At 36.0% G+C, this 27,637-nt stretch overlaps 6 protein-coding genes across 8 annotated transcripts in view; 2 read left to right on the top strand and 4 right to left on the bottom strand.

Moving 5' to 3' along the window:
* Positions 1–122: 122 nt before the first annotated feature.
* Positions 123–819, top strand: LOC108086083 (kunitz-type serine protease inhibitor PPTI). Its single transcript, XM_017182901.2, has 2 exons — positions 123–392; positions 472–819. Exons 1-2 carry the CDS (start codon positions 317–319, stop codon positions 657–659), a joined length of 264 nt encoding a protein of 87 aa, XP_017038390.1. The 5' UTR covers positions 123–316; the 3' UTR covers positions 660–819.
* A 152-nt stretch (positions 820–971) lies between these two features.
* LOC108086073 (chymotrypsin inhibitor SCI-II) lies at positions 972–2,106 on the top strand. Its single transcript, XM_017182892.3, has 2 exons — positions 972–1,147; positions 1,815–2,106. The coding sequence occupies exons 1-2, from the start codon at positions 1,078–1,080 to the stop codon at positions 1,982–1,984; spliced, it is 240 nt and encodes a 79-aa protein (XP_017038381.1). The 5' UTR covers positions 972–1,077; the 3' UTR covers positions 1,985–2,106.
* A 98-nt stretch (positions 2,107–2,204) lies between these two features.
* The window catches only part of Drgx (Dorsal root ganglia homeobox), a 42,696-nt gene continuing 17,263 nt past the window's right edge, over positions 2,205–27,637 (bottom strand). For 2 of the 3 annotated variants that reach the window (XM_017183019.3, XM_070289156.1), the window contains exons 3-8: positions 23,320–23,411; positions 23,161–23,262; positions 15,628–15,729; positions 14,904–15,559; positions 3,937–4,094; positions 2,205–3,590 (exon numbers count right to left, since the gene is read on the bottom strand). In XM_017183019.3, the coding sequence (XP_017038508.1) occupies positions 2,896–3,590; positions 3,937–4,094; positions 14,904–15,559; positions 15,628–15,729; positions 23,161–23,262; positions 23,320–23,411 (1,805 nt within the window). In that variant the 3' untranslated portion in view covers positions 2,205–2,895. Of the gene's footprint in view, positions 3,591–3,936; positions 4,095–14,903; positions 15,560–15,627; positions 15,730–23,160; positions 23,263–23,319; positions 23,412–23,545; positions 23,593–27,637 lie in introns of those variants that run through there. The other variant, XM_070289157.1, reaches the window with a different exon arrangement.
* On the bottom strand, positions 9,207–10,896 carry LOC108086156 (male accessory gland serine protease inhibitor-like). The gene is made up of 2 exons (XM_017183018.3): positions 9,546–10,896; positions 9,207–9,485 (listed from the first exon to the last, which is right to left on the bottom strand). The coding sequence occupies exons 1-2, from the start codon at positions 9,610–9,612 to the stop codon at positions 9,304–9,306; spliced, it is 249 nt and encodes an 82-aa protein (XP_017038507.1). The 5' UTR covers positions 9,613–10,896; the 3' UTR covers positions 9,207–9,303.
* Positions 12,554–12,990, bottom strand: LOC108086154 (male accessory gland serine protease inhibitor-like). Its single transcript, XM_017183015.3, has 2 exons — positions 12,833–12,990; positions 12,554–12,762 (listed from the first exon to the last, which is right to left on the bottom strand). The coding sequence occupies exons 1-2, from the start codon at positions 12,897–12,899 to the stop codon at positions 12,581–12,583; spliced, it is 249 nt and encodes an 82-aa protein (XP_017038504.1). The 5' UTR covers positions 12,900–12,990; the 3' UTR covers positions 12,554–12,580.
* Positions 13,348–14,726, bottom strand: LOC108086155 (male accessory gland serine protease inhibitor-like). Its single transcript, XM_017183017.2, has 3 exons — positions 14,311–14,726; positions 13,656–14,243; positions 13,348–13,581 (listed from the first exon to the last, which is right to left on the bottom strand). Exons 1-2 carry the CDS (start codon positions 14,375–14,377, stop codon positions 14,062–14,064), a joined length of 249 nt encoding a protein of 82 aa, XP_017038506.1. The 5' UTR covers positions 14,378–14,726; the 3' UTR covers positions 13,348–13,581; positions 13,656–14,061.

Genomic DNA, 27,637 nt, shown 5'->3' with positions numbered 1-27,637 from the left:
CAGCTGTCTGAGAATGTCATAAAAAGAAATGAAAGCAAAACTTTATGGTAGCAATTTTTGTCTAGTATTTATTTCCACATTTTTCTATATTTTTCTATATTTTTTAATTTTTTTATTCCTCAAGCTGAGCTTAGGGTCACATGCTCTCTCCTTATCAACTCAGCCAACTTTCTTCCTTCTCTGCAAGACGTCATACTCCAGTGACCACTTCCCGATAAGATAGTGTCCATCTGGACATCTATATGTATTCCCCTATAAAGTGATGATGTGGCCAAGGGCCGACTCACAGAGTTCCACTGGACTTTGCTAAAGAAAAATGAAATATCTGGGAATCGCTGCGGCCATTGCCTTGCTGCTGACACTCTCCGCCAGCCGAGTGACAGCCAAGCCGGGTAAGTAAGCGATTTTTAGGGATACAGAATCTATCCTAGACAGGCATCTATATCCTTATATATAAACCTCTTCCCCCAGAGATGTGCAGCCAAAGGCCTGCAATGGCGGGCATGGAACAGGACACGGCTTCCTGCATGGCCTTTATGCCGGCCTGGACCTATGATGCCAGACGGAATGCCTGCACCGAGTTCATTTACGGCGGCTGTGGGGGAAATTCCAATCAGTTCTCCTCCCAAATTGAGTGCGAAAAGGCCTGCAAGGACTGAACTAAGCGGGAAAAACCTTCTCACAAATAAAAACAATTTGGTAATCTAAACAAAAAACAAACAACCGGCTTGTTTTTTAAACAAAAATTTCAAGCATTGAAATTGCGAAATAAACACAAAATAAACTTCTTTATAGTTCCCCAAGGTTTGTTGTTGTTGTCACTGGTCAAAATACGACAAAAAAATATTTAAAAAATATACATATACATATATAACTCATACAGAAATCGCGCTTTTGACCCTCATCTTTGGCGCTGATAAGGGATCCGGTTTTGGGCCTATAAAACGCTCGAAGCATCTGCGATCGGGGCTCAGTTTTGTTTCGGTCAAACGGTCACTCAGTCGTTGTGCCAGAGGTCTCTTAATAAAATCAATATAAAATCAATATATAGACAATACATAAACATAAAAATTCAATATGAAATACTTTGCTGTCTTTGCTCTTCTCTGCTGCCTGATGGGCGCTGCTTTGGCAGAGCTCAAGAGTCGTGAGTATTGGGGAAAATCTATATATAAAAGTGTCTTATTATAAATAAAAAAATATAAATTAATGAATAAAGGAGCTTGGAGATTTGTTAAAATTATAATATTAAATTTTTGCTTACTAAGTAAATTTATATATAAAACAAGAAAGAAAGCTAACTTTGGCCAGCCAAAGTTTGTATACCCTTGCAGGTAACAATTAAAATATATCATAACTAAGCCAAAAATGCATTAATTTCGATTCGGAAAGCAGTTTTGTGTTGGTTTTTATTAATTTAAAAAAACTGCATACCAAATTTAAAATTTTAAGAAATCAAAATTTTTGTCCATTGTTGCTAATTTTTATCAAATTTAGCAAAAATGGCCAAAAAATCGATTTCCTCCGGACATGTCTAGAAAGATTCGCATGTTGATGCTGATCAAGAATATATATGGTTTATGGGGTCGGAAATGATTCCTTGACTTAGAAAAATATTATTTTGTATTATAAAATCTGATTTTTTATATTAAAAATATCATAACTCGGCCAAAAGAGCATTAATTTTAAAGCGGAAAACTGTTCTGTGCAAATTCAATTTTTTATCAAAATCAAAATTTGTAATGATGTAATTTCAATTTTTTTTAATGTTTTTTGTGTCTGATTTTTACTTATTTATTTTTGATTTATTTTAGCCATCTGTGGTGAGGAGTTTGGAAGTATGGGAGTATGCCGTGGCCGGATCCAGAAATTTACCTACAGACGGGACACCAACGAGTGCGTTGATTTCTTTTATTCAGGTTGCCATGGAAACTCCAATAAATTCGACACCAAGAAGGCATGCGAGCAGGCCTGCAAATTGTAAAATAAATACAAAATAATCAAAAACTATAAAAAACTAAAATTAAAAAATTAATTTAAAAAATAATACAAAATTTACTTTGTTATAAATAAAATACCAAGTTGGTTTTTGTTATTCTAATGTGATCATCTTTATTGTTTTTATTTATTAACTCGTTTAATTTTAATTAATATTGGTTGTGGCGCTTATTGTAATTATTAGTGTCTGATTCAGTGTGTGATTAGGCTAGGCTATATATTTATATATATATATTTGTTAGCTATCTCTATATATATATTGTGTGTTTATTATTTTTATTATATGTATATATATTTGTTATTAGATTTTTTTGTATATATTGTTCATATGCATACGAGTGTTAATTGATATTTTTTGTTTAATTATTTGAATCGTCTGCGGCTGCCTTTTGCTGATTAAGTTCATTTAGATCAGGGGTTATCTATGCCGTTATTCTCTCACTTACTATATTTCTAATACAATTATAATGTTTAAAGTGCTGTCTTTTTTCTATGTTTTCTTATTTTTTATTGCATTTTTATGGTAATATTTTACTTAAAATTAAACTTAGACATAGGCTAATTATTTAAGTTTTAAATGTGTTTTTTACAGGCTTTTTGTGAATATTTATTTTCACAGATTTTTGGGGCTATCTTTTTTGAAAATATTTATAAATTATTAAGAAAAAAGTAAGCTATTACTCATACAAATTTAGTTTTTAAAATAAAAACAGCTTTATAAAGAGCTACAAAAATTTATTTTACCCAAAGAAAACTCATTGAAAAGAAGGTTTTCCTCGTTTTCTTTATTAATTTATTTAATTAACAAGCATAAATCTAAATTTATATTTTTATGTATAAAAAATCTGTGAAATTAAATACCAAACTAAGACACCCTTTTAATTGTAATTGCACGAATTAAAATGATTCACTTTTGGTTGTCACTCCCCCCGCCGCATTGCCATTCAAGGCACTGGCTGAACCTGCTGCTGCTCCTGGCGAGTCCTCCGCTCCCGCCACGCCTCCCGAAGCCTGCTGGGTGGGCGTGGTGGGTGGCGAGAGTGTGGCATGTTGCTGTTGCTGCTGTTGCTGCAGCTGCAACTGCTGCTGCTGCTGCTGATATGCCACCGCCGATTCGGCCAGGTCCAACAGGGCCGCCGATGAGCTACCGCTGGACATGGAAACTCCTCCAGAACCTGGCCCCAGACCGTTCATTGTCATGTCTTGAGCTTCATGCTTCATCCTTAGCGTATTGTTGTTGTTGTTGTGATTAACCCCATGCTGGCCCAGGGCCGGATGATGATGGGCAAAGGAGAGCGGCGGCAGATGGAGTCCCGGAAAGGCCAAGCCCGCGGCAGCCGCTGCATGCAGCGATTGGAGCAGTGCAGCGGAATGCTCCTGCGCCTTCCGGCGCAGTTCGGCCACCGAATTGGAGCGCGGATCATGGCCGGAATTCTGGCCGGAGGACTTGGGAGATTCCGGCGAACTGGCTGCCGAGCTGCTGCTCACCGGTATGCTCAGCGGGGCCACCACCGACGAGGAGGAGGAGGAGCTGTGGGGCGGCGGTGGCTTCAAGGAGCAGCAAGAGCAAAGGCTCTGAAAGGGCGAAACACCTGGAAAGTATAGAATATAAAATCATTAAAAAATGTATATTAAATATTTATTTTTTACAACATAAAGTCCAATTTTGATGTTGACTTTAAATCAATTTAAGAAATTAAAAATTCTGATTTAGATTAATTAATTGTGTCCTCAAGAAAATATTCTTCACTTATTAGTTAATCAGTGTACACAATATTTATGACTTTTACATTTTAAATAAATAATAAAGATACAAAATTGATTTGATTTCGTTTGGCTGCAGCTGCTGCCTTGCCTTAGAATATAATTTGATTAGATGAAAGTGATTTGGTTTGATTTTGGTGATTGATTTCAGTTTGATTGATTGATGGCACCCACCTTTGAGGCCTGGAAATAGCGGCTGATGGCTGAATTGGGCGGCCAGGTGTGGCGGCAGGAAGAGCGGCGGATGGTTGGCGCTGCGCTGGGCTGCTGCTGCTGCAGCCGCAGCTGCCACGGCGCTCTGCTCGCTGAGAACGGGACGAAAGCCGCAGTTGCTGGAAATAAAAAGAAAATTTCATTTAAATAAATTTTTAATATTTAAGAAAATATATAAAGATATATAGGTTTAATATGGAATTTATTGAGTATAAAAATGACATTATGAATGACATTAAATATAATAAAAAATCGGAAAAATCGATATATACAAAAATAAATCGATATTTTAACTTTGTGGTATATCGAATTTTTTTTTATATCAATATAAATTTTTATAATCAATATAAATCGAAAAGGATTATAATTTATGTATAAATTTATTTTTGTTAGATTAATTTATTTAACTTATTGGTCTTCTTTACCGATTAAAACGATACATTCAAACTTTTTTTATAATTACAAATTTTAGACCCATTTCTCGGATATCTCCTTTAACATTCTAAAGTAAAATGTGATGTTGTTCCAATATATCCAAGTTTAACATATTTCAGAAAATTGTTTTGCAATTATTTACAATAATATCGATATTTTATTGATAAATTCAATATTCGAAAATTCGATACATTTAAATTTACAATATTTTGTATATAAAATCTTAGAGTTCGGAGTCTATAAGAGCTACAGTTACCAAATTTGGTGATACAATTCTTTCATAAACTCCATAGATTTCTTTGAAATTTTTTGAATTATTGTAATAAACAAACTGCTCAATATACCCTCGCTTAGCTGTCACTGCACTGTATTCACACTGACACCAACTGCTTTGCATTTTCGCTTCCACGCGCACATTAAACGGAATACAAATTCGAATGGAAAAAAAATATATAAACAAACAGCAAACACAAAGAAAAAACAACAACAAACGGGGTCTTAATTAACGCTTAATTGAAATAAATTAAAACATTTTTATGCGTAATTGCATTATTATTAATAAACCTAAATATTTTGTATACAGACAAGAGGGAAAAGGGAATAATCAACACCCAGTTGTCATTTTTGTGAGCGTTTTTTTAATTGAATGAAATATTAGTCGCATGTCAAGGCAAATGAGAGTGTAAAAAAACACACACATACACCCCTTTCCGCGACCAATAAAAAGCATTTAATGCAATTTAAAAATTTTAATTGATAAGTGAGCCCAACAACATTTCGTGGAAATTAATAAATTCCTATGACTCTCGCCTATATGTATATAATCCCCATTAATAAAATTATGGAATATTATGTTCTAGACTGTTATTTTTTATTAGAAATAATTGAGGCTTAATCAACGCGAGCCAAAAAAAAGATGCAATTTCCATTTGTTCAAATTTACATTAGGCTCGCGGCCATCTCGGGAAATGTGTCTAAAATTTAATCATTTTTTAGGAAAGTGGGGGTTGCTGTGGTCATAACACCCAAAAGCTCAGGCTTTACTGAAAATGCTAATCGAGTTGGGAAATTCGGGGAGGGGCAAGGGGGAGGGAAAAACGCGACACAAGGACCTCGCGAATGGCGACCACAGGACCACAAACGTCGCGGCTGCTGTCGCTTTTAATTCTCCTCGCGTTTCACTTTTTATTTCGAAATCCAAAATTTCCCCAGTCTCAGTCCTCCCATTTTTCCCCCTCAACGTTTTCCTAAGCTCTTGGCCACCCACAATTTGCTGTGATTTTTCCGAGGTTTTCTCGCTTTCACAGGTCTCGTTTTTGATTCTTTTTTTTCTTTGTCGGTAGTTGGAGAATGCAAAGCGTTTTTGGCCGCTTGAAATGGAATTTTTAATGCCAAAGTTGCTTAGTTTTTGTATTTTTTACTTTTTTATTAGAAGCTATATGAGTTAAATTCTTTTTTTCACCATAATAAAATGTTAAAAAAATTTGTTAATGGTTGAGATGAGATATTTTGTTTAATTTTGATGTTAATTCAATTTTTTTTAATGTTTAATGGAATTTTTTAATACTTAAAACTAAGAATAATTGCACTTTTTGTGGGATTAACTCCATTTATAGTCGGTTATATTTTGTAGTAATTTTTTTTTTTTAATATTTTAAACTATTTTTAATATGTATTTTTTTATTTTTCTATTTATCTATTTATTTATCTATCAAAAATCTATTTTGTAAAAATTTATTTTATTTTACAAATATATTTAAAGCTATTTCCTTTCTTTATTTAATTCTATAAATATTTTTAAAGCCATTTCCCTTCGCTCTCCTAGTTTTTAAGTGAAAGCCCAACGTTTTCCCCATCCACATATAGTAGCTTCTGGCCCCTAATTAAGCTCGGAGCCAAAAAAGCAAAAGTCCAAGCGGCAAAAACGAGATGAGAAAACTCAAACAACAACAACGAAGGCAAACACTGGGTCGCAGACGAACCCCCCCTCTATACCCGTCTCTTCTCTAGTTGCGAAAAAAGCAGTAAACTTAAATGTTTGCGTATAATTAAGCACTCATCCTTTGGTCGTAATTAAATTTTGCATGTGCACATCCAACAGATAGAGATGCCTCGGACCCGAGGAGACTCTACAGCTTGGGGGCTGCTGGGCGTTCTCGTATAGGGCACCATCTCTTTCTATCTCTATCTATCTCTATCTCTTATCTCTGTTTCACTTCTATAGCCCACTTTCTCCCTCTGCAGTTCCATCCCTTTCCCGCTGGCAAAGGGGTTCTCTTTCGCTTGGGTTTTTGGGGACTGGCAAAAATGTGATGATTGCTAGAGGCGACATTCGCAGCACTGGGAAAAGTGGGGGGAATTAGGAATCAGGAAAGTTTAATATTTAAGAAAATATTTTAAATTTTATTGATATAAAAAAATTGATATACAAAACACAATACAATAAGAATTCAATTCAAGTTTTTAAAGAAAGGTTTAGGTTTAGAATTCATTTTTAAAGTGTTAGTCAAAAGTGCCTTGAGTTATCCTTAGACAAAGAATTTCTTATTTAACCTTTTTTATAAATTTTTAATAGGTACAATGTTAAAAATTAAAAAATTTAAATTAAATATTATAATTTAAAATTTATTAAAAATGTTTTAGTAAATAAATAAATAAAAATGTAAGAACAAATAAAAATAAATAAAAATAAATGTAAAAATATAAATATATAAATGAATTTATTTTTATAAATTTATTCATTTATTTATTTAGAAATTTTTATTAATTCAATTATTTATACATATTTATTAACTTATTTACTTATGCATTTTTAATTATTTATTTACCTATAAATTTTTATAAAATATTTAATAATAATATTTCATTTATTTTTATTGAAATAAATAATAAAAATAAATAAATTAAAAATAAAAAAATTTATATAAATATATGAATTTATTTTTAAAATTTTTTTCATTTATTTTTAATAAAAATAAATAAATAAGAAAATTAAAAAATATATAAATATATGAAATTGTTTTTAAACATTTTAAACATTTATTTTCCGTCTGTTTCAGGGACTGAGAACCAGAGGCGTTGTGATGTCCCACGCCCACTCGACTGTCGCCGCCTTAATTGCTATACTCATAGACCCCTTCTCCGCCCCGTCCTGTCCCCGCCCCCTCTCGTCCCCTTCATTCCTCACTCTCTCTAATTAAGACATTCACAAGCTCGAGTGTTGTCGTTGAGCTCGTTAGTTAGTACATAACTTTTCCTCTAGGCAGCCTCCCAGAATCTCGTCTGGAGAGAAAGAAATGTGCGAGTCAGTCAATGTCAATCTTGGAATCTTCAAGTCTTGGTCTCCACCTTGAGTTTTGCGGCAAAAGTTTTTCTTAAAATTTTCGCACTTTTCGCAGATTGCATTTAGCAAAAGGATAAAGTTTTTCTCCCCCAAAAGCGTGACATGCACATGGAAGTCTTTCCTTTCCTTTAACCATTTTTCCTCCCTTTTTGTGGGGTGTAATTAGTCGGGCAAACATTTTAATGCTTTACGCAATTCTAACAAATTAAACTCGAGCAATCAACACCTACACAGCCTTAGCTTAGCTCTCTGGGCCCTACAGCCTTTTGGCCCACACACACACACACACAAGTCAAACTTAATTTCCGCAAAACGTATATTTTTTCCACGAAACTGGCAAACTTTTCTGGCTTTTCCCCCACTCCCTACTCCCCCGCATAATGCTTATTATATTAAGGCAGCCGCCCGAAAAGTTATCCCCAGTGAAGGGGCGGTGTCGGGTGGGGGAAAATGCGCGAAGGCAGCTTATTTTAATTGCATGATGAATATTAAAATATTTGCTTAATTTATTATTCAAGCATTTCGCTCTCACACACACACACCCACCTGATTACCGGTGTGTACATAAGTGGGTGCTGCTTATGTTCAGGTATTTTCGGGGCATACATATTTAGTTATTTGCGCATAAAGTATCTGTATCTGAATCAGAATATGTATCTGTATGTAGAGGAGAGTGTAGCAGGGAGCAGGGAGATTTTTTGGGGCCCGCCGACGGGTATTCAATTAACATTTTTGAACTGCAAAAGTTATTCCAGCGAATGATTATGGGTTTTAGTTGTTGGGAGACTCAGAAAATGTTATTTATGATGGGGTTTTGGGATTTGATTTTTGAGAAAAGCTTTGGTTAATTATTCGGGTGAAGGTATGTATTTGTAAGGGGTTTTATAAAGATTAATTTAAAACTATATTTATTAAGAGAAGCTTTGCTAAATTAGTTGAGAAAATATTATAACTAAAATTAATACACTTTATTTCCAATAAATATCTTTAAAGGTATTTTTTGATTGACTTCGTTTTAATTTTTAAACAAAAAATATATATATTTTTAATTATTTCTCCTTCCACAACTCTTAAAAATTTGATGTTTTTACAATAAAATATTCCCTGCTTTATGTTTTTTTTGCCTCTTTTTTTTGCTCTTCACATTTTAAGTATCGACCTTTAAATATAAAACTTCACTTGATTGCCTTTGGGTTTCGTTGCATAATTCGTATAATTTTGGCCTCGAAACTGGAAACTCGTTCCTCTGGAGGAGCCGCTCCTCTTGCGTCACTCTGGCGACCCCAGACAAGTGCGAATTTAGTGCTCAATAATTATTTATTTATTTTGGCATGAAATATGTAGAAAGATGAAGGGGAAAAATAGGGTATATACGCCTTATTGTGATGATGCGCTTCAGTTGAGATCAAGGTGCTCGGAAAGAGCCAATTCTAAGGGGAAATTGAATAAGAATATCTCACAGAGAGAATATATATATCAAATATTAAATAAGTTATATTATGTAAATAGAAAAGAAACGCTTTTATTTATTTATAGCTTGTTATTCCATTTTATTCCAAACACTTTTCTTCACAATCTTCTTTGGAGCCAAAACGATTGTCGTTTCCTCCGCAGCCTCCGTAGATGAATTTGAGGCACTCCTTATTCTCGGAATTATAGGTCCATGAGGGGAAAAGGGCTTCACAGGCGATTATACCATTACCATTTAGGGAATGTGTTTGACCACAGATTTCTAAAATATTTATTTATTTAATTTAACTATCTTTAGTCAAGGATTCTGTAGAGAACACACCATTTTTCAAGGCCCAGGACGAGGCCACAAAAGCAATAAAAACTGCCAGGAAAATTAGAAACTTCATTCTAAAGAATATATATTATTTTTAGAACCTTTAGCAAGCAAAGTAAAATCAAAACTAAAGCCAAAACAAGGCACTCTCATGTAATTTATAGCAAAGGGATTGTTTTTCAATTTCAAAGCTTATCAAAGCTTAACTAACCTCTTGGGTTAGAAAATAAATATTAAAAATTTGGTAAACCTCGAAATTGGTTTCAAAACTCAGACAAGACAATGTGTCAAGGTCCAGAGAAGATTAAAATATTTGGAGTACTCAAATCTCTATGATTTTGTGACTGCCTGACTAATGCGATGATAAATGCTTGCGATGAAACGCTTCAGTTCAGATCAAGATGCTTCCAAGGACATCCGTTCTGGGGGAATTTGAATAACAATATCTCAAAAGAGGGTTGGGTTTGTCACACAAACATACATGAAATTCTGAGTGCTTGAAATTTGCAATTGATTTGGTCAACCGTTACAACAGCAAACAGCAGGGCTTCCAAGGGCCATGATTCAGCTGAAAGCGAACGCGTGCCCCGGTGCCCAGTGGGATGTCCATGGCTCCTTGGACCTGATTCCTATTCCGATTGCGATTCCGATTCCCTGCCATTATGTCTCTGCCGGATTGCCGGTCTATTTTTTGTATATTATTGTGGTGTAATGTGTGTGTTGTCCCGGCGCGTTGACATGTGAGCCCTTGGTCTCTTTATCCTCGCCCTCCCATGGCCTCTTTGCCGGCTGACGATGATGAGACCGCCCACTGGAATATATATGTATATATATAAATCCTTAAAAAAGAGCGTCCTCCGTGGATGGTTGGTTGTTCTGTAGTGGCGGCATATGGTCTTGTGTTTGGAACGACAAACGACACAAAACAAAACACCCTCGTTTACGCCCAATTTAATTTCCAAGTAGCTGGCACTTTTTTATGGCCTTGTGGCCAGGACTTCTTTTTTTTCTTTTTTTTTTTTGAATTTCAAATCACAGTAGCAAATGGAATAGCAGAGTTAATAATCTCTATGAATTCGAAATGAAGGCATATCTTATGAGGCAGGAATAAAGCTTAAATGAGATATATAATGTCAAGGGATTTGGTTTTAAGATTGTGGTGACTAAGATTCTGCTTGATTTGGCTGAGAATGTAAAGTAAAATATGGGTTATTTTTAAAATATATATATAATTAAATTTATAAAAAAGCTTTTCTTGGAATATTTAAGCTTTAAAATAGTTCTCTATTCTATATATATAAAAATATATTTATTAAACAAAATAAAACCAGAAAGTATTTTCATTATTTCTAATTAAAAACCAAAGTTTTCTGAATATTACTTTCCTAAAAAATGAATGAGAAAGAAAACCCCTCTGAATTCTTGTCTTAATAAATTATAATAAATTAGTTATATTCCAGAAATAATTCCCTTTTCCCAAAATATACATAAAATATATGAATAAATATTAACTGCTAAGTAAAATATCCAAGTTCATAAGCCAATTACTAGAACTACTGCTGGGAATATCCATGTCAGGGCCCTGTTTTGCTATCCTTAGGGGGGGTGTTTTGGTCCCAGCGATTATAAACCCAAACGATCTGCTAATTGCCTGCGTGTCATTAAGCTTCCACTTACAAAAAGGAATTAGACAAACAAACAATAAAATTTATGGCAAGTGTCGCATTTTGTCATCAACAACTGGCAGGAAAATGAAATAAAATAAAAGGAGAAGCAAGAAGCAACCCCTGGCTGTGAATTTCCAAGAGCAAATATTTACACAAATCCGAGAGATTGTGACAAAATGCCACCCCTAAGTGGGCAGTGCCACTCTGGTTGTCTCTCTCGGTTTAGCTCCCTTGATTTTTCTTACTTATAGAAATATATTTTTATATATATATTTCTCGTTTGGTGACGATGACTAAATTAGCTCTTGATTGCGAGGATAATTTTAGGGGGAGGAGAATCGGGGGACCAGACAATGACCGCAATGAGAGCAGTAATGACATTAGATGAGTACAGAGATCCCTTGCAATGCTTTTCAAGGCTTTCACTGAGGGAAAATGGGGTTAAAAAATATGACAAAATATTTTATATATATTTCTAGTTATTTTCTTTAGCATATAATAAAAAATATATACATATTCTCCTAAAAACCCTCTCTTAAAATTTCATAAACTTCAAAATCTAGAATGTTTTCCTTTCATTTTCTTAAAGAAATTATTTCTCCAAGTGTCCTTTTCTTTTTTCTATTGACTCCTGCGGTGCTCATCTCTTGATTTTCTTTCTCCCATTTCGAAGAGATTTTCTACCGACTCACGGGTTATTGAACAGGCGTGCGCAACGGAAGGCGTTCGACTTAATGTTTTGGATGGAAAACGTTTAAATTCCATTGGCGCACTTCCGGTCAGCGGATGTCGTGTGCGCCAGCGGAAACATTAAGAGAGCAGTGTCTGCACCCGCTCCCTCTGTTCTTTTTTTTTTTCTTCTTTTCCGTCCAATCCCCGATCCCAGCTAATGATGCCCAGCCCATCATTGATATGGCGGACACGTGCTCCCAATGGGCGACCAGTGTCTAATCATTCACAGAGGCATTGTCTTCTCTGTTGAAAAGGATATATGTATATCTGTATTTTCCACAAGTGGAAAGGGAGATGGAAGTGTTATTTATGATTCTTTTACTAATTTAATTTAATACAAAAATAAAAGAAAGCCCAAGTCAAGGATTATTTAAGGTGGTAATAACAAATTAGCACAAGGCACTTCCTTGGCCACAAAAGCCACCATCACCGAAAATGAGATGCTTTCTTCTAAATAAATATATATTTTTTTTTATAGAACTTTTAACCAGCAAAGTAAAATGTAAACTAAAGGCATAATATGGCAGCTAAAGTTTAAAATTGAGATTTTTAAGCTTGTCCCCGCAATAAAATTACAATTACGAGCTTATTAACAGTAGAAATTGGTTTTGAAGATGGGATTATATAATGTGAAGTTTTATTTTATTCCAAACACATTCTTTCACATAAGTTTTGTGACATAAATCTATTTAGGTTTCCTCCACAGCCTCCGTAGATAAATTTAATGCATTTATTTTGTTCAGAATCATAGGTCCACGAGGGCATATATGCCAGACAGTGGAGACCATTTTCACCATCTTTGGAATGTGGCAGGCCACAGATTTCTATATTATTTTTAGAAAATAAACTTAATTTAGGAGAGGATTATTTATTATTTATTAAATGAGCACACACCATTTTTCAAAGCCAAGGAAGTGGCCACAAGAGCAGTAAACACTGCCACGAAAATGATAAGCTTCATTCGAAAAAATATATAGATTTTTTTAGAACTTCTAACTGGCAAAGAAAACTTTAAACTAAAGCCATAATGAGGTAGCAAACGGTTTAAATTGATATTTTAATGCTTGAAGCTTGAAACCTCGAGTTTAATAGGCCAGAAATTAAAATTACAAGCTTGTTAAAACTAGAAAATGATTCCGAAAGTGGGATTATATAATTGTGTCCAGGTCCGAACGAGATTGAAATAATTCACATCCTTCTAGTTTCAGAAAAACTAACTTTATCAGTATCAAATATTAGTTTCCTTTTCTCTCTTAACAAGTTTTTGGCGTTAAAAATAATCGAATATCTTGTTGTGGCGACCGTGACTAATTTCTATTAATTTAATTTAATACATTTATTTATATTTCTATTTATTAAGAATAAAGAAAAATTATACGTAATATGATCTTTAAATAAATTAACGAATATTATTTAAAACAAAGCAAACGTTTTAATTTATTTATTGCTTTTTATTGGATTTTATTCCAAACACTTTTCTTCACAATCTTTTTGTGACCCAAATCGATTTTGGTTTCCTGCACAGCCTCCGTAGACGAATTCAAGGCACTTATTATTTTCAGAATCATAGGTCCACAAGGGCATATATGCCAAACAGTGGATACCATTTTCACCATCTTTGGAATGTTGTTGGCCACAAATTTCTATATTAGTTTTATAAAATAAGTTTATTTTAGGAAAGGATTATTTAAGGAGTTAATAACGAATTAACACACACCATTTTTCAAAGCCAAGGACATGGTCACAAGGGCAGTAAACACTGCCAGGCAAATGAAAAGTTTCATTCTAAAAAATATATATTTTATAGAACTTTCAACTGAAAAAGTTAAATGTAAACTGAAACCGGAACACAATAGTGTCGCGTTATTTATAGCAAATGGTTTAAATTGAGATTTTTAAGCCTGTAACCGAAAAGCCTTAAAAAATCGATCTAAATAAGCCAGAAATTAAAATTACAAGCTTATTACAACTAGAAATTGGTTTTGAAAGTGAGATTATATAATGTATCCAGGTTTAAATAACTGAAATCCATTTACTTTCAATATAAATAACTAAAATAACGCATTTTGATGTAGAATTTTCTTCACAAAGGCAGCTTTATTTCCAATTTAGCCTTAATTAGTTTATTGCAAGCACTTTTCTTCGCAAATCTCTTTGTTAACGAAACGATTTTCATTGCCACCGCAGCCTCCGTAAACAAATTTGACGCACTTGTTGGCCGACGAATCGTAGGTCCAACTGGGAATATAAGCTTCGCAGGTGATTTTGCCATTACCATTGCGGGAATGAGGTTGACCGCAGATTTCTATTAATGTTTATAAACTGTAGTTAGCTCAGGAAATATTTAAGAAATTTTGTAAGATATTACTAACCATTTTTCAGAGCAAAGGAACTAGCCAAAAAGGCAGCAAATGCAACCAAGAAAATCAGCAGCCTCATAGCGAAGTTGGTTTTATATATTTTGTATATTTTTTTATACTTTGTATATGTTTTTATAATTTGTATATTTTTTTATATACTTTGTATATTTTTTTATATACTTTATATATTTTGTTTATACTTTATATATTTTTTTGTATACTTTACTTTGCTGACAAAGTCAAAAATATAAACTGAAGCTTAAACTGCAGGTGCTCCTGGAATTTATAGCCATCCGTTTCGACTAGAACTTTCGGCTTATCATCAAAAAGCTTGTTCTTATCTATCAGATTCCTCCGGTATATAATAATTTATTGTATAAACACATAAAGAAGAGGCTAAAATTATGCAACTTTATGTATATATTTATATTAAAATATATACATAATATTATAAAAATGCCAGAATCTCATTGTTTAAGCTGCCTTTTTAAGTAGCTCTTTCATCATCTTTTTAAGATTGGTTTAATTAAGAAAATATGCTTTATATTAAATATATATATTTTTTAAATATAATTTTTGTAATTTTAATAATTTAATAAACTCACCTATCGCTGGCCCCACCTCCGCCACCGCCAAAGCTCCCAAAGATGTGACTGCCAAAGGCCGCTGCCGCCGCTGCCGAGGAGTGTGGCATTTGCGGCAACTGCGGAGCATGCGGTGTGGTGGGCGTCGGCGTGGACGAGGCCGAGTTGTTCGAGGAGGTGGTAGTCACCGGCATTCTAGACCCAGTGGTCAGTGACATGGGTCCGCCTACCTCAATAGGCGAGTCAGTGTTCCTTGAATTCGAGGGGCTGCTGGGGGAACCACCTTGACCTGCTCCTCCTCCTCCTCCACCGCTGTTGGCCAGTGGCGTATGATCCCGCTCTCGATCCCGCAGGCCCGATGGCGAAGGAGAGCCGGCACTAATCGAGCCCAGCGACTGGCTGGCGGAATGTGGGGTGGTGGTCAGTTGATTGGAGGACAGCGGGCGCTCATTGTCACTGGTATCCAAATGCAGGCCGCCGCCACCGCCAGGACTGCGTGAGTGGGTGAGGGAATGCGAATGGGTGTGTCCAAGGGAGTGATGGTGTTGCTGCTGCTGCTCCAAAGAGCCACCATTGGCCAGCAGCGGACTATGAGAACGCTGACGCGGCGGCAGCTCATCCATATCGTCGTCTATTTCGCCGGTGATGTCTGGCGAGGATTCCCGTGAGTCATGGAGCTAGAAATATTATTTATTAAATTGTAAAAAATTTTAAAAAATTTATTTTGTATATATAAACTGCTCACCTTGTCCAAGGAGCTGGTGCTTTCGCCATTCTCCCGCTTGCGCTGCTCATCCTTGAGCCGCTCTGCCTTGCGCCACTTGGCCCTGCGATTCTGGAACCAGACCTGGGGAAAAGGATAATGGTAAGCCAGAATGAAATTGAGAAAGTTTTCTTTTTTTTTTTGAGGAAAATTGCCTTGATATGGCCACATGTCTCTATTATTATTTATGCCAAGAGCCAAGTTTTTGCTCCCGGCCAATTGGAAATTGAAAAACTTTCCCCGGGAGATACACAAAGAAAGAGAGAGAGAGAGAGAGTTGGGGGGAAAATTGTGGCCAGGGCCAAACAATAAACGAAATTTTCCACCTCAGCAAACTTTAACAATCTAAATATATATAAGCCCAAGCATTCTTAGAAACAAATATATATAAACAAACAAAATCGGATTTTCAATTTTCGCCAAAGACAAAACAAATTTTGGCCTGTAATCAGCGCCTAAATTGGATGGGGTAACAAGGGGGATACAGGGGGTAAAGGGGGTTTGTAAGGGGGTTTACTAGAGGCAGGAAGTGGGGGGCACTGGCAAACTCACACATGGCTGCCTGGTCCTAATGAGGCTCAATCAAGACAATGCCTTGCCTTGGCATTCCTTAGACACATCCTTACAAATTGTTTGCTTATGCGCGCGTGTTTCCCTTTACCCCTCCACCCCCTCCTCCCCCCCCCTGACTTTTCCCTTTACTTCCCCTTGTTTCCTTAACCTTCGTTTGCTTTTAGTTTCCGGTTTTCCGTTGATTCCCCAAGCTTAGAGCGCCCTCTAATGGGATTTTCGGCGCCATCTTGTGCTCTCTCTTATGGTATGTGTCTGTATGTGTATGTGTGTGTGTAAGTAAATTTCCTAATCAAAATTCAAATTAGACATTTGTGCCAAAAGTTGGCATTTGTTGGCTCCCAATTGTTGTAATCATAACAGGAGAAGCATAAAACAATTTCAGCCCAAAGGCAACATCCTCCTTTTTCCTGGCTTCATGGCGTCGGCCATGTTGCCCCAGAGCTTCCTGCTCCTGCCCCCCAAACTCCCTTTTATCCAAACAATAAATTGCGCACAATCCAACCCCCAAAAGGCTACACCCAACCACCCACCCGGGGGGGAGTAACTTTCCCTCATTTTTTTCCGTATGATGGTGGTGACGCCGCCCACCAGTTTACTTAATACAATATTTATGCCATAAGCACATTACCAATAAAATATGGCTGGGGCCCCAAAACTTTTTCCTCACTGTAGGTATATGTGTGTCTGTGTGTGTGTATGCCCCAAGGGGTGTGCTGAAAGAGAGAAGGATATATATAAAGTGGCTCCTTCTCCTTCTGACTTGTAACAAAAATTGAATAATGAAAAACAATTGTGTGTGTGTGTCTCTCTCTCTCTCTATCTCTCGTCCTGTGTAGCTATCTCCCTCCCTCTTTCAATCATAATTTCATGCACAATTTTGCTTTGTTTTATTACCAAAACACACACACACACACACACTTGTACACATTTTAACGTGTTTCTTATTTATTCAATTCGCTTGGTTTAGTTCCTTGATTGCTTGCTTTGCCTTGGAATTACTTTTCAAAATGGAGGAGAGGGAGGCCAAAAGGACATACTGAAATATGCAAAGGGTCTCCTTTGTTTCTTTTCAATTCTATTTTAGGTGAATTTCCATTTTGTTATTTCAGATTTAATTTATTATATTTCTTTGTAGGAAGATGACATCTATGAAAATATTTGATTTTTCTTTTAATAAAAGTCACAGGGCATACTTTTAGGAGAAAGTGTTAAGTGGAGAATTGAAATTTAAAGATTAAAATGCATATTGAGCATACAATTATATGGTATCAAATATTTAATTAATAACTAAGATGGATAATAAATAACAAAATATGGAATTTAATAATAATTGAAATAACCAATATTTAAATATCGCAAAATATGATTGTCGTCGAAAATATCAAAATAATTTAATGTAAATATTTATTGCTATTTTTATACCCTTGCAGGGTATTATAATTTCAGTCAGAAGTTTGCAAAGCAGTGAAGGAGACGTTTCCGACCCTATAAAGTATATATATTCTTGATCAGCATCAACAGGGGAATCTTTCTAGATATATCCGGAAGAAATCGATTTTTTGGCCATTTTTACAAAATTTTATAAGGGGTTACATCATTAAAATTTTTGATTTCGAAAAAAAAATTAAATTTTCAAAATTTTTAAATAAGGTATGCAGATTTATTAACTGTAGAAAATCTTGCACAGAACAGTTTTCCGATTTAAAATTAATGCTCTTTTGGCCGAGTTATGATATTTTTAATTTAAAAAAAAATCAAGAAGTTTTTTAATATAAAAAATCAGATTTTATAATACAAAATAATATTTTTCTAAGTCAAGGAATCATTTCCGACCCCATAAACCATATATATTCTTGATCAGCATTAACATGCGAATCTTTCTAGACATGTCCGGAAGAAATCGATTTTTTGGCCTTTTTTGCGAAATTTGATAAGGGGTTACATCATTAAAATTGGCAAAAATGTCCAAAAATTGTGATTTCTTAAAATTTTAAATTTGGTATGCAGTTTTTTTAAATTAATAAAAACTAACACAAAACTGCTTTCCGAATCGAAATTAATGCATTTTTGGCATAGTTATGATATATTTTAATTGTTACCTGCAAGGGTATACAAACTTTGACTGGCCAAAGTTAGCTTTCTTTCTTGTTTTGTAATCATTTAGTTATTATATATTCCTATAAATCCCGCTCTACAAATATCCTTCCTTTTAAACAAATATATTTACCCTTAGCACATGTCACTCCTTATCAACACATACACTCTCCCTCTCTCAAAACGAGGACCCTTTAGAACCACTCCAAGTAATTTATTTACTCAAGCCAAAGTACGCCCAAAGCGACGAAATTTGTTTTCATAATTTTTGAAGAACAATGCCAAGTACAATAATAAACATAATAACAATTATTCAGGCACAAAGTTGGTGCGGTTACAAGTTACACGAAAACCGATTTGCCGTGAAAACGAAAACAAACAAGCAAACAATGCCAGAAAAAGTTGTTACACAGCGAATTACACAGTGGAAAATAAAGGAGCGGAAACAATGGGCGAAACAAGGACCAAGAACAAGGGGTATATAAACACCACCCAGAATCGCTGAATCTCTGGAATCGCAGGGGTAATTACGGACAAGTGCGCACCATTAGCTTCCGCAAACAGTTTGTCTCGATCCCGGGAAACACTCAGTGCAAACAACACCCAGGGACCAAGGACCTTAGCTCGAGTCCTTGCAGGAAGCCAAAGAGCACAAGGCAGCTCAAGTGGAATGAATGAACAGATGTGTTAATATCAAACGCATTTCGCTCCCGGCTAAACGGTGAACCCTTTGGCAGTGGCAACAACAATAATTGGGCTACCGCAGCAGCCAACACCGCACACACACACACACACCCCGAACACCCCTTTTCCCCCCTCTATGGCAATCTCTTTTCCGGAGGGTTGGGCATCCGCCCATGTCCTGCGGCCACCATAAGGCGGTCTCGACTTGATTCGAGGCGGCCATCAACTTGGATCAGCATTAAAGGATTACTCGAGCAAATGCAATTATTTGACAGGCTGGCCGGTCAGACAGCCAATGCTATACACAGTGAGAAAAAATATATAACTGTGGGAAAGAAAAATGGGGAATAAAATATTTAAGCTAGGAACTGCTGATATATCTTAAAGTTTAAGCTTGATTTATAGAGATTTTTAGAGGTCGATATACATAGTTTTATATGAAGTTTCCATTTTTTGCATTCTTTAAATTCTCAAAATGTTATTCTATAGAGTTTTTAAATCCTCAAAAATATAAAAATAATGTTTTTATATATTTCTATAGTATATTTTTATTTCTTATATCGTGTTTAACCGGTTTTTATCTGATAATCTTTTTCTAAATCGATTTTATACAAAAATATGTTTAATTTTGTGATTGCTTAGAATTATCAAGTTGTAATTCTGGGCTTTATATAAAATAAAATAATTTTGTTTTTATTAAGATAGAATGCTATTATATGATAAAATGAATTAAATAATATGATATTTTTAATTTTTATTTAATTTAATTTAAATGTTATTTTAATTTCCTCTAAAAATATTTTAATTTTGATTACTTTTTGCTCTCTTTGAAAAGTATCAATCTCCTTTTCTTCTCGGTGCAATTTCCTTAACCCTCCTCATCTTCTGCGGTTTTTTCTCTCCCAAGAGTTTCTCACATCGCGCTACTTGGGCCCTGTGATTATAATAAATTATCAATTATTGGCATTATATGCGGTAAGCAGCCCTTTTGCGGTGCCCACCCGAGTGGGTGGTGCCACATTTCCGATTGGATGCTTTCTGATGTGAATGTGAATGTGAATGTGAATGTGAATATTTCGAATTGTCATGCTGCAGCCAGGACATTAATTCTAATCAAATTAGTTATGTATGAGGTATGTAGTTGTAGTCGGAAATGCGAGAGGCGGTAATCGCGGCGGGTTTAACGACTTCATTATTTATCGCCTTAGTTTTGGCAAATTGATAACTGGTATTTCAAGAGACGAGGAGAGGGCTTATTGCTGATAATATTATTATTAATGTAGAGATGGACATGTGCCTGAAAGCATTGTATTAGAAATGATCCAAATAAATGGGAAATAGGGGTGGAAATTAATCAAATACACCTTTTAAAATCTAAAAAATATTCGAAAATAAATAAAATTAGCTTAGGATATATTTATAGTTATAATAAAATTATTAAAACTTTATTAAATAAATTATTAAAATTGTATAAAAGTATCTAAGAGTCCCAAATCTAAAATAAAATTCTAAATAAATTCTAGAGTAAATAAAATTGACTAAGGTTATCTTCATTGTTAAAATAAAATAAGTAAGACTTGTTTAAAAAATCCCATTAAATTATTTCTTATCTAAAAACCCTATACTCAGCTTGAATTAAATTAATGAAAATTTTTTAAATTATTTAAAAGTATCCAAGACTCCAAAAAAGACTTACATAGCTTTAAAAATCTCCCCAACTAGCATTTATTATTCAACAAATTCCAAATAATCGCTTAATGGCATGCAAATCTTTTTCAAAAACATTTTCCTATGAGTGCCAACCCCAATTCCTCAAAACTTTCACCCCAAAAGAAGAAAAAACAAAATCGAAAATCAAATTTCCCACTCATTTATCAATCAATATCGCTTATTATAGCCAGCGACTTCAAAGTGCTTCGTCCTTGTCAGGTAAATAACCGATATATATGTATATATATCCCTGATCCCAGCTGCGGCCATAAGCCCGCCTGGGATATGCATTAAGTAAATGATTTTTGCACTGAACTCGAATGCGTTGCGACAGGAGCAGGAGTCCTGTGCCAGGACCAGAAATTTACAGATGAAAAAATCCCGTGGATAACGTATCAGGTTACAGGCAAGTGAGCGGCTAAACAGGAGTCAGGGGGATGGATGCCCCTGGCAGAGAGCCAAGTAGACATAATAAATTTTATTATAAAATTTATTTCCGCATCCGCAGCCGAAAGAGAATGTGTCAAAATGCGGTCGGTTTGGCGGAGGAGTAGCGCACAGAGCTCACCCTCATCAAAATATTTGGCATTCATTCCATTATCGAAATCCCAGACTAAGCTGTCTGTCCACTCAAAATGTTGTTTTTTTTTTTCGCTTTTTCCCCAGTTTTTTTCACACAATTTTTCGTTAAAGAACTCCTGGACGCTGCAAAAGTTGTTAATATCTGACAGATACAAAAAACAAGAGCAGAGTAAATGGAAAACGGGGGTTGTAGCTTTTCCTATTAACTTGTTATAACTGTGTTTGGCCTGACAAGAACACGTGTTTGCGGCAAGTGTCCCATTGTCGTAAAAAAAAAACTTGGACACTTGACAAATATTTAACTTGGAATAACAAATATCAAATTGCTGGCTTGTGTTTTTTTTTATGACAAATTGAATTGAAAGTATCTGGTTACGCCTGGGAAAATATATGCCAGGAAGGTTGGGAAAAGCTAGCTGGTTAGCTAATGCCAAGAGGCGCCTGCTGCCTTGCTAATTGTGCCGGAAATAGAAAAATGGAGAGGATGTCGCGGAATGGAAAACGCCACCAAAGTGTTTTAATGGCCACCAAAGTGTGCGTGGGCTTTTCGTATCTCTCGGATACTTTTTGCGAAACGTGTCTAGTTAGTGGCAGCATCCTCATTAAGTTGCCCAGTTTCATTGCATAATCTGCTTTCGGCCTTAGGTACCGGCGACGTGCTCGAGTGCCGGAGATGGAAATTCGCCCACCTTAAGATCTCCGGAATAAACTTTTCTCACTTGTAAATGTATCTGCATCAGTATCTTTTTGTGTGAAAGGAAGTGCTATCCGCTAATTGTCAGCTTGCCGTGCGCTAATCTGACAAATGTAGCTGCAATTCCATACACTTACCTCTTCTACTTTCGGCACTAAACAATCTGTTCCCTCACTCAATTTGCATAGCAATAAGCCCAGGCAAGGCCTTAAATTCTAATCTGAGTCTAATTTTGGACACAATTGCTAGAAATAATGGCGACCGTGTGACGTTAATCGTTAAATAGTACAGAAAAGATATGGAAATGTGGGTAAATTAAGGTAGATTAAATTTTAATTAAGGCTACAAGTGTTTTGGGGAAATAAATAAATAATAATAAATATTTATTACTGAATACAGTTTAGATTTTAACGTTTTTATAGAGTAATAATTATTAAAATATTTTAAAAATATTTTTAAAATTTTAAATAATTTTTTAAATATTTTTTTAATATTTTAAAAATATTTTAATATTCATAGTAACTAAAACAAACTAGTTTGAGTTTAGTTATTAGTTAGTTAGTTATTTTTCTTTCCTATATTCTTTGATTCTTTAGTAACTTCCTAAAACTCATATTGTTTTTCAAAATTTTCCTAAGCTCCTGGGCTTAGGTACTCTTCCCTCCTACTCTTTTATATTTAAAAATAAATTTTATTTTTATGGAGAGAGGTTTCGAGGCTCTTGATAGCAAACAGCGGAGAACAATTTGCCAAGCTCACAGCCCCTGCCATTTTTCCCAGACTTTCTTTTCATTTTTCATATTTTTCCTGTTAACGCTCAAGAACTTTGCATATTTTGGCTGACTTGCCTTCCTTTTTTTCAACGTCATTGAAAATGTATATAGAAAATATTTTTTAAAGGCAGTTATTGCATTAGGCCTGCCACCCCGAGAACCCGTTTGAGGGTTATCCTTCGAGTCCTTGCATATGCATTATTAATAGAGAAAAACTGAGGGCTTTGATCAGACTGCGTGACCGGTCTAGGGTTGTGTCTGTCTCTTCTACACTCTTAAATATACTTTTATGAAATTTGATACGATTTCCTCAACTTCTTGGCTGAATTTTAAATATTTCCCTAGTAATTCACAACTCTTTTGCTTATTTTCCATAATTTCGAAGGGTTTTTTCTTGTTGCTTACCTGAACCCGTGCCTCGGTCAGGTTGATTTTCATGGCCAGATCCTCGCGTGTAAATACATCCGGATAGTGAGTTTGGGCAAAGGCCGTTTCCAGCTCCTCCAGCTGCCGGAATTAAAAATTAAACACAACTTTCCCAAGCGCTTCTTTGCTCTGTCTTACCTGTTGCAGTGTGAAGGTGGTGCGGTTCCGTCGCTGCTTCCGCCGGACGAAGGTCTCATCGTGGATGGCAGGATGATACGAGTAGCTGGTATCTGGGGGGAATCGAGATCAGGAGGAGAGTCAGCCAGTGTTTGGTGTTGCATTAGCGCCTTAATTTTAACTCTAGTTGCAGCCGAGAAAGGTGCAAGGGCATAAGTGCCACTAAGCTGCGGATATATGTCTTCACCTGGCCAGGCGGCGGCGGCGCTGGCCATTAATTAAATAGTTGAGGATTAAAATAGTGAGGGACTTGAATTGTGGAGGGAAAATATGTGAAAATTGAGGAGGAAAGCAGCAAAAATAATTCGAAGCATATGATATGCAAGTCATTATGTTTATCGATATATAAAATCTGACTTTTCAGCTCGATATTTTCAGTCTTTTTCCCCCAAAAAACGAAGAAACTTGATACTTTCAAATACCTTTCCAGGTACTTCACATAACTCTAAACATCCGCCAACCCTTAACTACCTTTACTTTATTATTTATAGATATAAATATGGAATTCCATTACACTTTTTTGTTTTAGTTCTCGATATCTGCAGTGAAGCGGGGAGTTTTCTCTAAATTTTAGATGACCCAAACTGTAACTGCCTTGGAATTCATTCAAGCCAGAAGTTCCTTTGCCTCCCCCGTCCCTATGAATTTTCCCATTTTCCAGGGACCAAGTTGTTGCCTTTTCTGCTGAAAGCCAGCTGTTGCCAAAAATTGCTGGCTAATTGAATTTTCTAGCAGCAGCGCCATTTTGTATGCTGCAAAATATTTTATAACAGCCTTTTCTGAGAGCCAGGAGAGAGGAAAGGAAAAGCCGTTGACAGGCCCCACTTGACCTCGGCCTGGCAATCCTCTTTTCCTCGCTTTTCCAGTTTTCCCCCCCGGAAAACCAAAGTCGAAAGTCGAAAGGCGGAAACTTTGCCGGACCTTTTTTGCCCGGGTTCTCTTGGACTGGGCTCTCTCTCGTGTTCGTGTTGTAAAATTAATTTTCAATTTGATTTTAAATAAATAATTAGCTGGCAAATTGCAAAATTTAATTTTAATTTTCCTTCTTGCCAAAGCCAGTCTCTCTTTTTCTCTGTCTGCCTTTGCCGTTGTGTGGGTGTGTCAACCTTTCCGTTTTTTTTTTTTGTGAGAGGAGGGCTCTAATCCGATTAGCTGAAATGTTGTTACTTTGCCATTCATTTGCGCCGGCCTGAAGGTCGTACCGCCCACCAGCCACCATCCACCCCTTTTCTCTATGTAGTATCTCTCTCCCTGTCTCTGTCTTTGTCTCTCTATCTTTCTCTTGGCAATCCCCTAGAGACTCTGTAATGCGCACTAATGTTGTTTGCTACGTTTTTCTCTGTCCTGGCAAGTGCTGCCACCGATTAATATTTAATTACGGAAAATAATTAGAAAATGTTTCCACTCAGCTTTCGGCTTTCTCTCTGGGTTCACACAGGTAAGGCCATCGAAATGCTAGATATCCTAGTTATCCTTGATATCCTGCTAATGAAGCACGCATTTCGGCTTTCAAAATTGAGCTCAAAGAGCTGAGGTGGAGTCAAGTAGCAAATCGAATAGTCGATGAGTACGGCTCGAGTATGGCGCACTCAGCATAATTTTTGGGTAGCTAAATTAAAGCCAAGTTAGGTTCTGTTTAGAGGTGTGCAAAGTGAGGCCAGGAGTTGAACTCCAAAAGCTTAAATTTAATCAAAACTAATTTCAAAGAATATTTCTTAGTAACTAAAAACAGAAAAATATTTCTACAAAACATATTTCACCAGGAAAACTCCACAGAAAATGTTTAGTTTAACCTTTCTAGTTCTTCTTTTCGGTTAAACACGATCTCACGATCTTCCTCATTTGCCTCATCATCCCCAAGCTCATCTCTGTCTCATCTCGACTGCCTCTTCTCGACTGCAGTGCAATTTTCTTGCTAATCAAATTCTTTGCAGCCAATAATTGCCTAAAATGCAAATGGAAATGTCCCGCCCCCCCACAGGCCCAGAGGAAAATGCCTCGGGCTAGGCCAGTACACCGGAGTGGCCAGAAATGGCAGCAGCAATTAGCACAATTAGGTTTCGAGTGCAAATCCCAGAGCGCCGAGGCCGAAAACTGCCCCGGAAAAACCCGGCAATAAGAATTTCATGCTGAAAGCTTTGCCCAGTAGCAGCAGTACCAGGAGTGTTCAATGCTGGATTTCCACCCATTCCAAAACGATTTCCCATTTCCCTGGCCAGCAACATCAAACGTCATGTAGCAGCAGCAGCAGCAACAACAAGTCAACTAACCGCACTTGTCAGGAAGACAGGATTAACAAATCCTTGTTGGCAAATTGATTCAAAAAGTACGCAAAAGGGGGCCCCAGCAGCAGCAGCAGACAAGCGAGTCAGTCAGCCAGCCAGTGAGCCAGGCGATACATCTATATATCCTTGTGCTGACTGCCTCTGCGTCTCATTGGACACTGAACAAAAAAGTTCTGAGCTTCTAAGATATTTCATTACAAATTTGTTTACTTTACCTTTAATATAAGTTCGATATATCAAACAAAATATGGGTTTTTTGCACAACCATGTTATCGGAAATATCGAATTTTTTATCTAATTTCATTTCAAATATCGATATATTTACGATATGTATATATTAACCTTCAGCCCTAGTTAAAACTCTGATCATAAACACACTCCAAAATATGATTAATATAATTCTTTATCAAGTATAACTTTTCTCAAAAAAAATATATATATATTTCCAAACCCCATTTCTCGCAGTGCACTGAACACTGTAGCTCTGCGTCTGCTCGTTAGCTGCTCCGGTAATGGGAGATAATTCAATTTTTTAAACATTTGGCATAACAAGCGAAACCATCATTAAGGGATTTTCGGTCTGGGCGCAGGAGCAGTTCGAGTCGAGAGCCAAGAGAGGCGTCCTTGCAATCAGCTCGATGCCAAAAACTAACCTCCCTACCGGCTCCGCCCACGCCGGAGCTGTGTGTATCTGTATCCGTAAGATACATGTGGATAAGTCTGCAACTTTGTCTGCCGCTTCTTGGGCAAAAATCAATTCTCATTCGATTTCAGTTTCGCTTACTTAATCTGAGAGCCAAGGAATTAGCATTCATTAGGAGTAGTTTCTCGGCCTAGTTTTAGTTTCTTTTGGCGGGAATCCGATACGAGTCTGCAGCCGGGAAATCTCCCAGCAAAAGGTCGAATTCCCTTGGCAGCCTTTTATTATTTCTTTTTTTTTTTTTGTGGAAAGTGTCACCGTCTCAATTTCAGAGCTTTGAAAGTCCGGGCACGCGTTGGCAAAAATTTTAAATTAGTTTAGCAATTGAGAGGCATTCTCGGTGTCAGCTCAGCTCAGATACACAGGGGTTGGCTTCTTGGGGAGATGGGAAAGGGAGGGGGAAGTGGAAAGGGTAAGTGTCACGTAAAGGAATCACGAATGGGAATCTTGAGAAAATTGAATTAGCTATACAAATTATCGGGGGAATTTTTATTTTTGATTTTTGAAAGCAAATACCTATTGGTTAAGAAAAAAACAATGATACAAAATGATAAAGTATTTAATTTTATTTATTTATTTAAGTATTTAATAATTCAACTTAAAAAGAAACATATAAAAACACCTGAAAAATATCCTTAAAATTTTCAAAACTATGTTAACTACTAAAAACACTTGGAATATATGCTAGCCTTATAAAAACTATTAAGTTTTCATAATTAATAATTATTTATCAAGCTTAAAAAATGTAGTATTTTGTAAATTAAGTCATAATTATTAAAAATTTAACAATTTTCATTTCAAAAATGTATTATTTTCCTATTAACTAAACCGAATCAAAGACAAAGTCAAATCCATCACCCGAAGACTAAAATTATCTTTCAGTAAATTGCATTAGAAGCACATTAAGCTGTTGCAAATCAAAAGCGACAGCCAGTAGTCCCTCGACCTCGGACCTGTGACCTCAGACCACCTCAGGTGACCCCTCCCTCCCGATGAAACCAACATAAGTTATCGCATCGCAGCGTCTGTCTATCGTTCCGTCTGTCATATTGAATCAGTCAGGAGTAAATGGAATTTGCACCTGATTAGGATTACAGGAACAGTCAGTTAAAGGAGAAGAGGGTCGAAGAGGAGGAGGTCTACGTGCCGAGACGTTACGTAATGCGTTCGTAAGTCCCCAACTAATCCCATTACACACAGGCACACACACAGCGGCAGTACACACACGAAAACACCAAAAATGCACTGCAATTTGAGGCCAAAAACTATAGGTATGAATCTCTCTCTCCCTCTG

This window comes from Drosophila kikkawai, chromosome 2L, assembly GCF_030179895.1.
Source record: "Drosophila kikkawai strain 14028-0561.14 chromosome 2L, DkikHiC1v2, whole genome shotgun sequence".
Classification (NCBI taxonomy): Eukaryota; Metazoa; Arthropoda; class Insecta; order Diptera; family Drosophilidae; genus Drosophila; species Drosophila kikkawai.
Note: the sequence above shows the minus strand (reverse complement) of the source record. Positions and strands in the feature narration are given on the sequence as shown.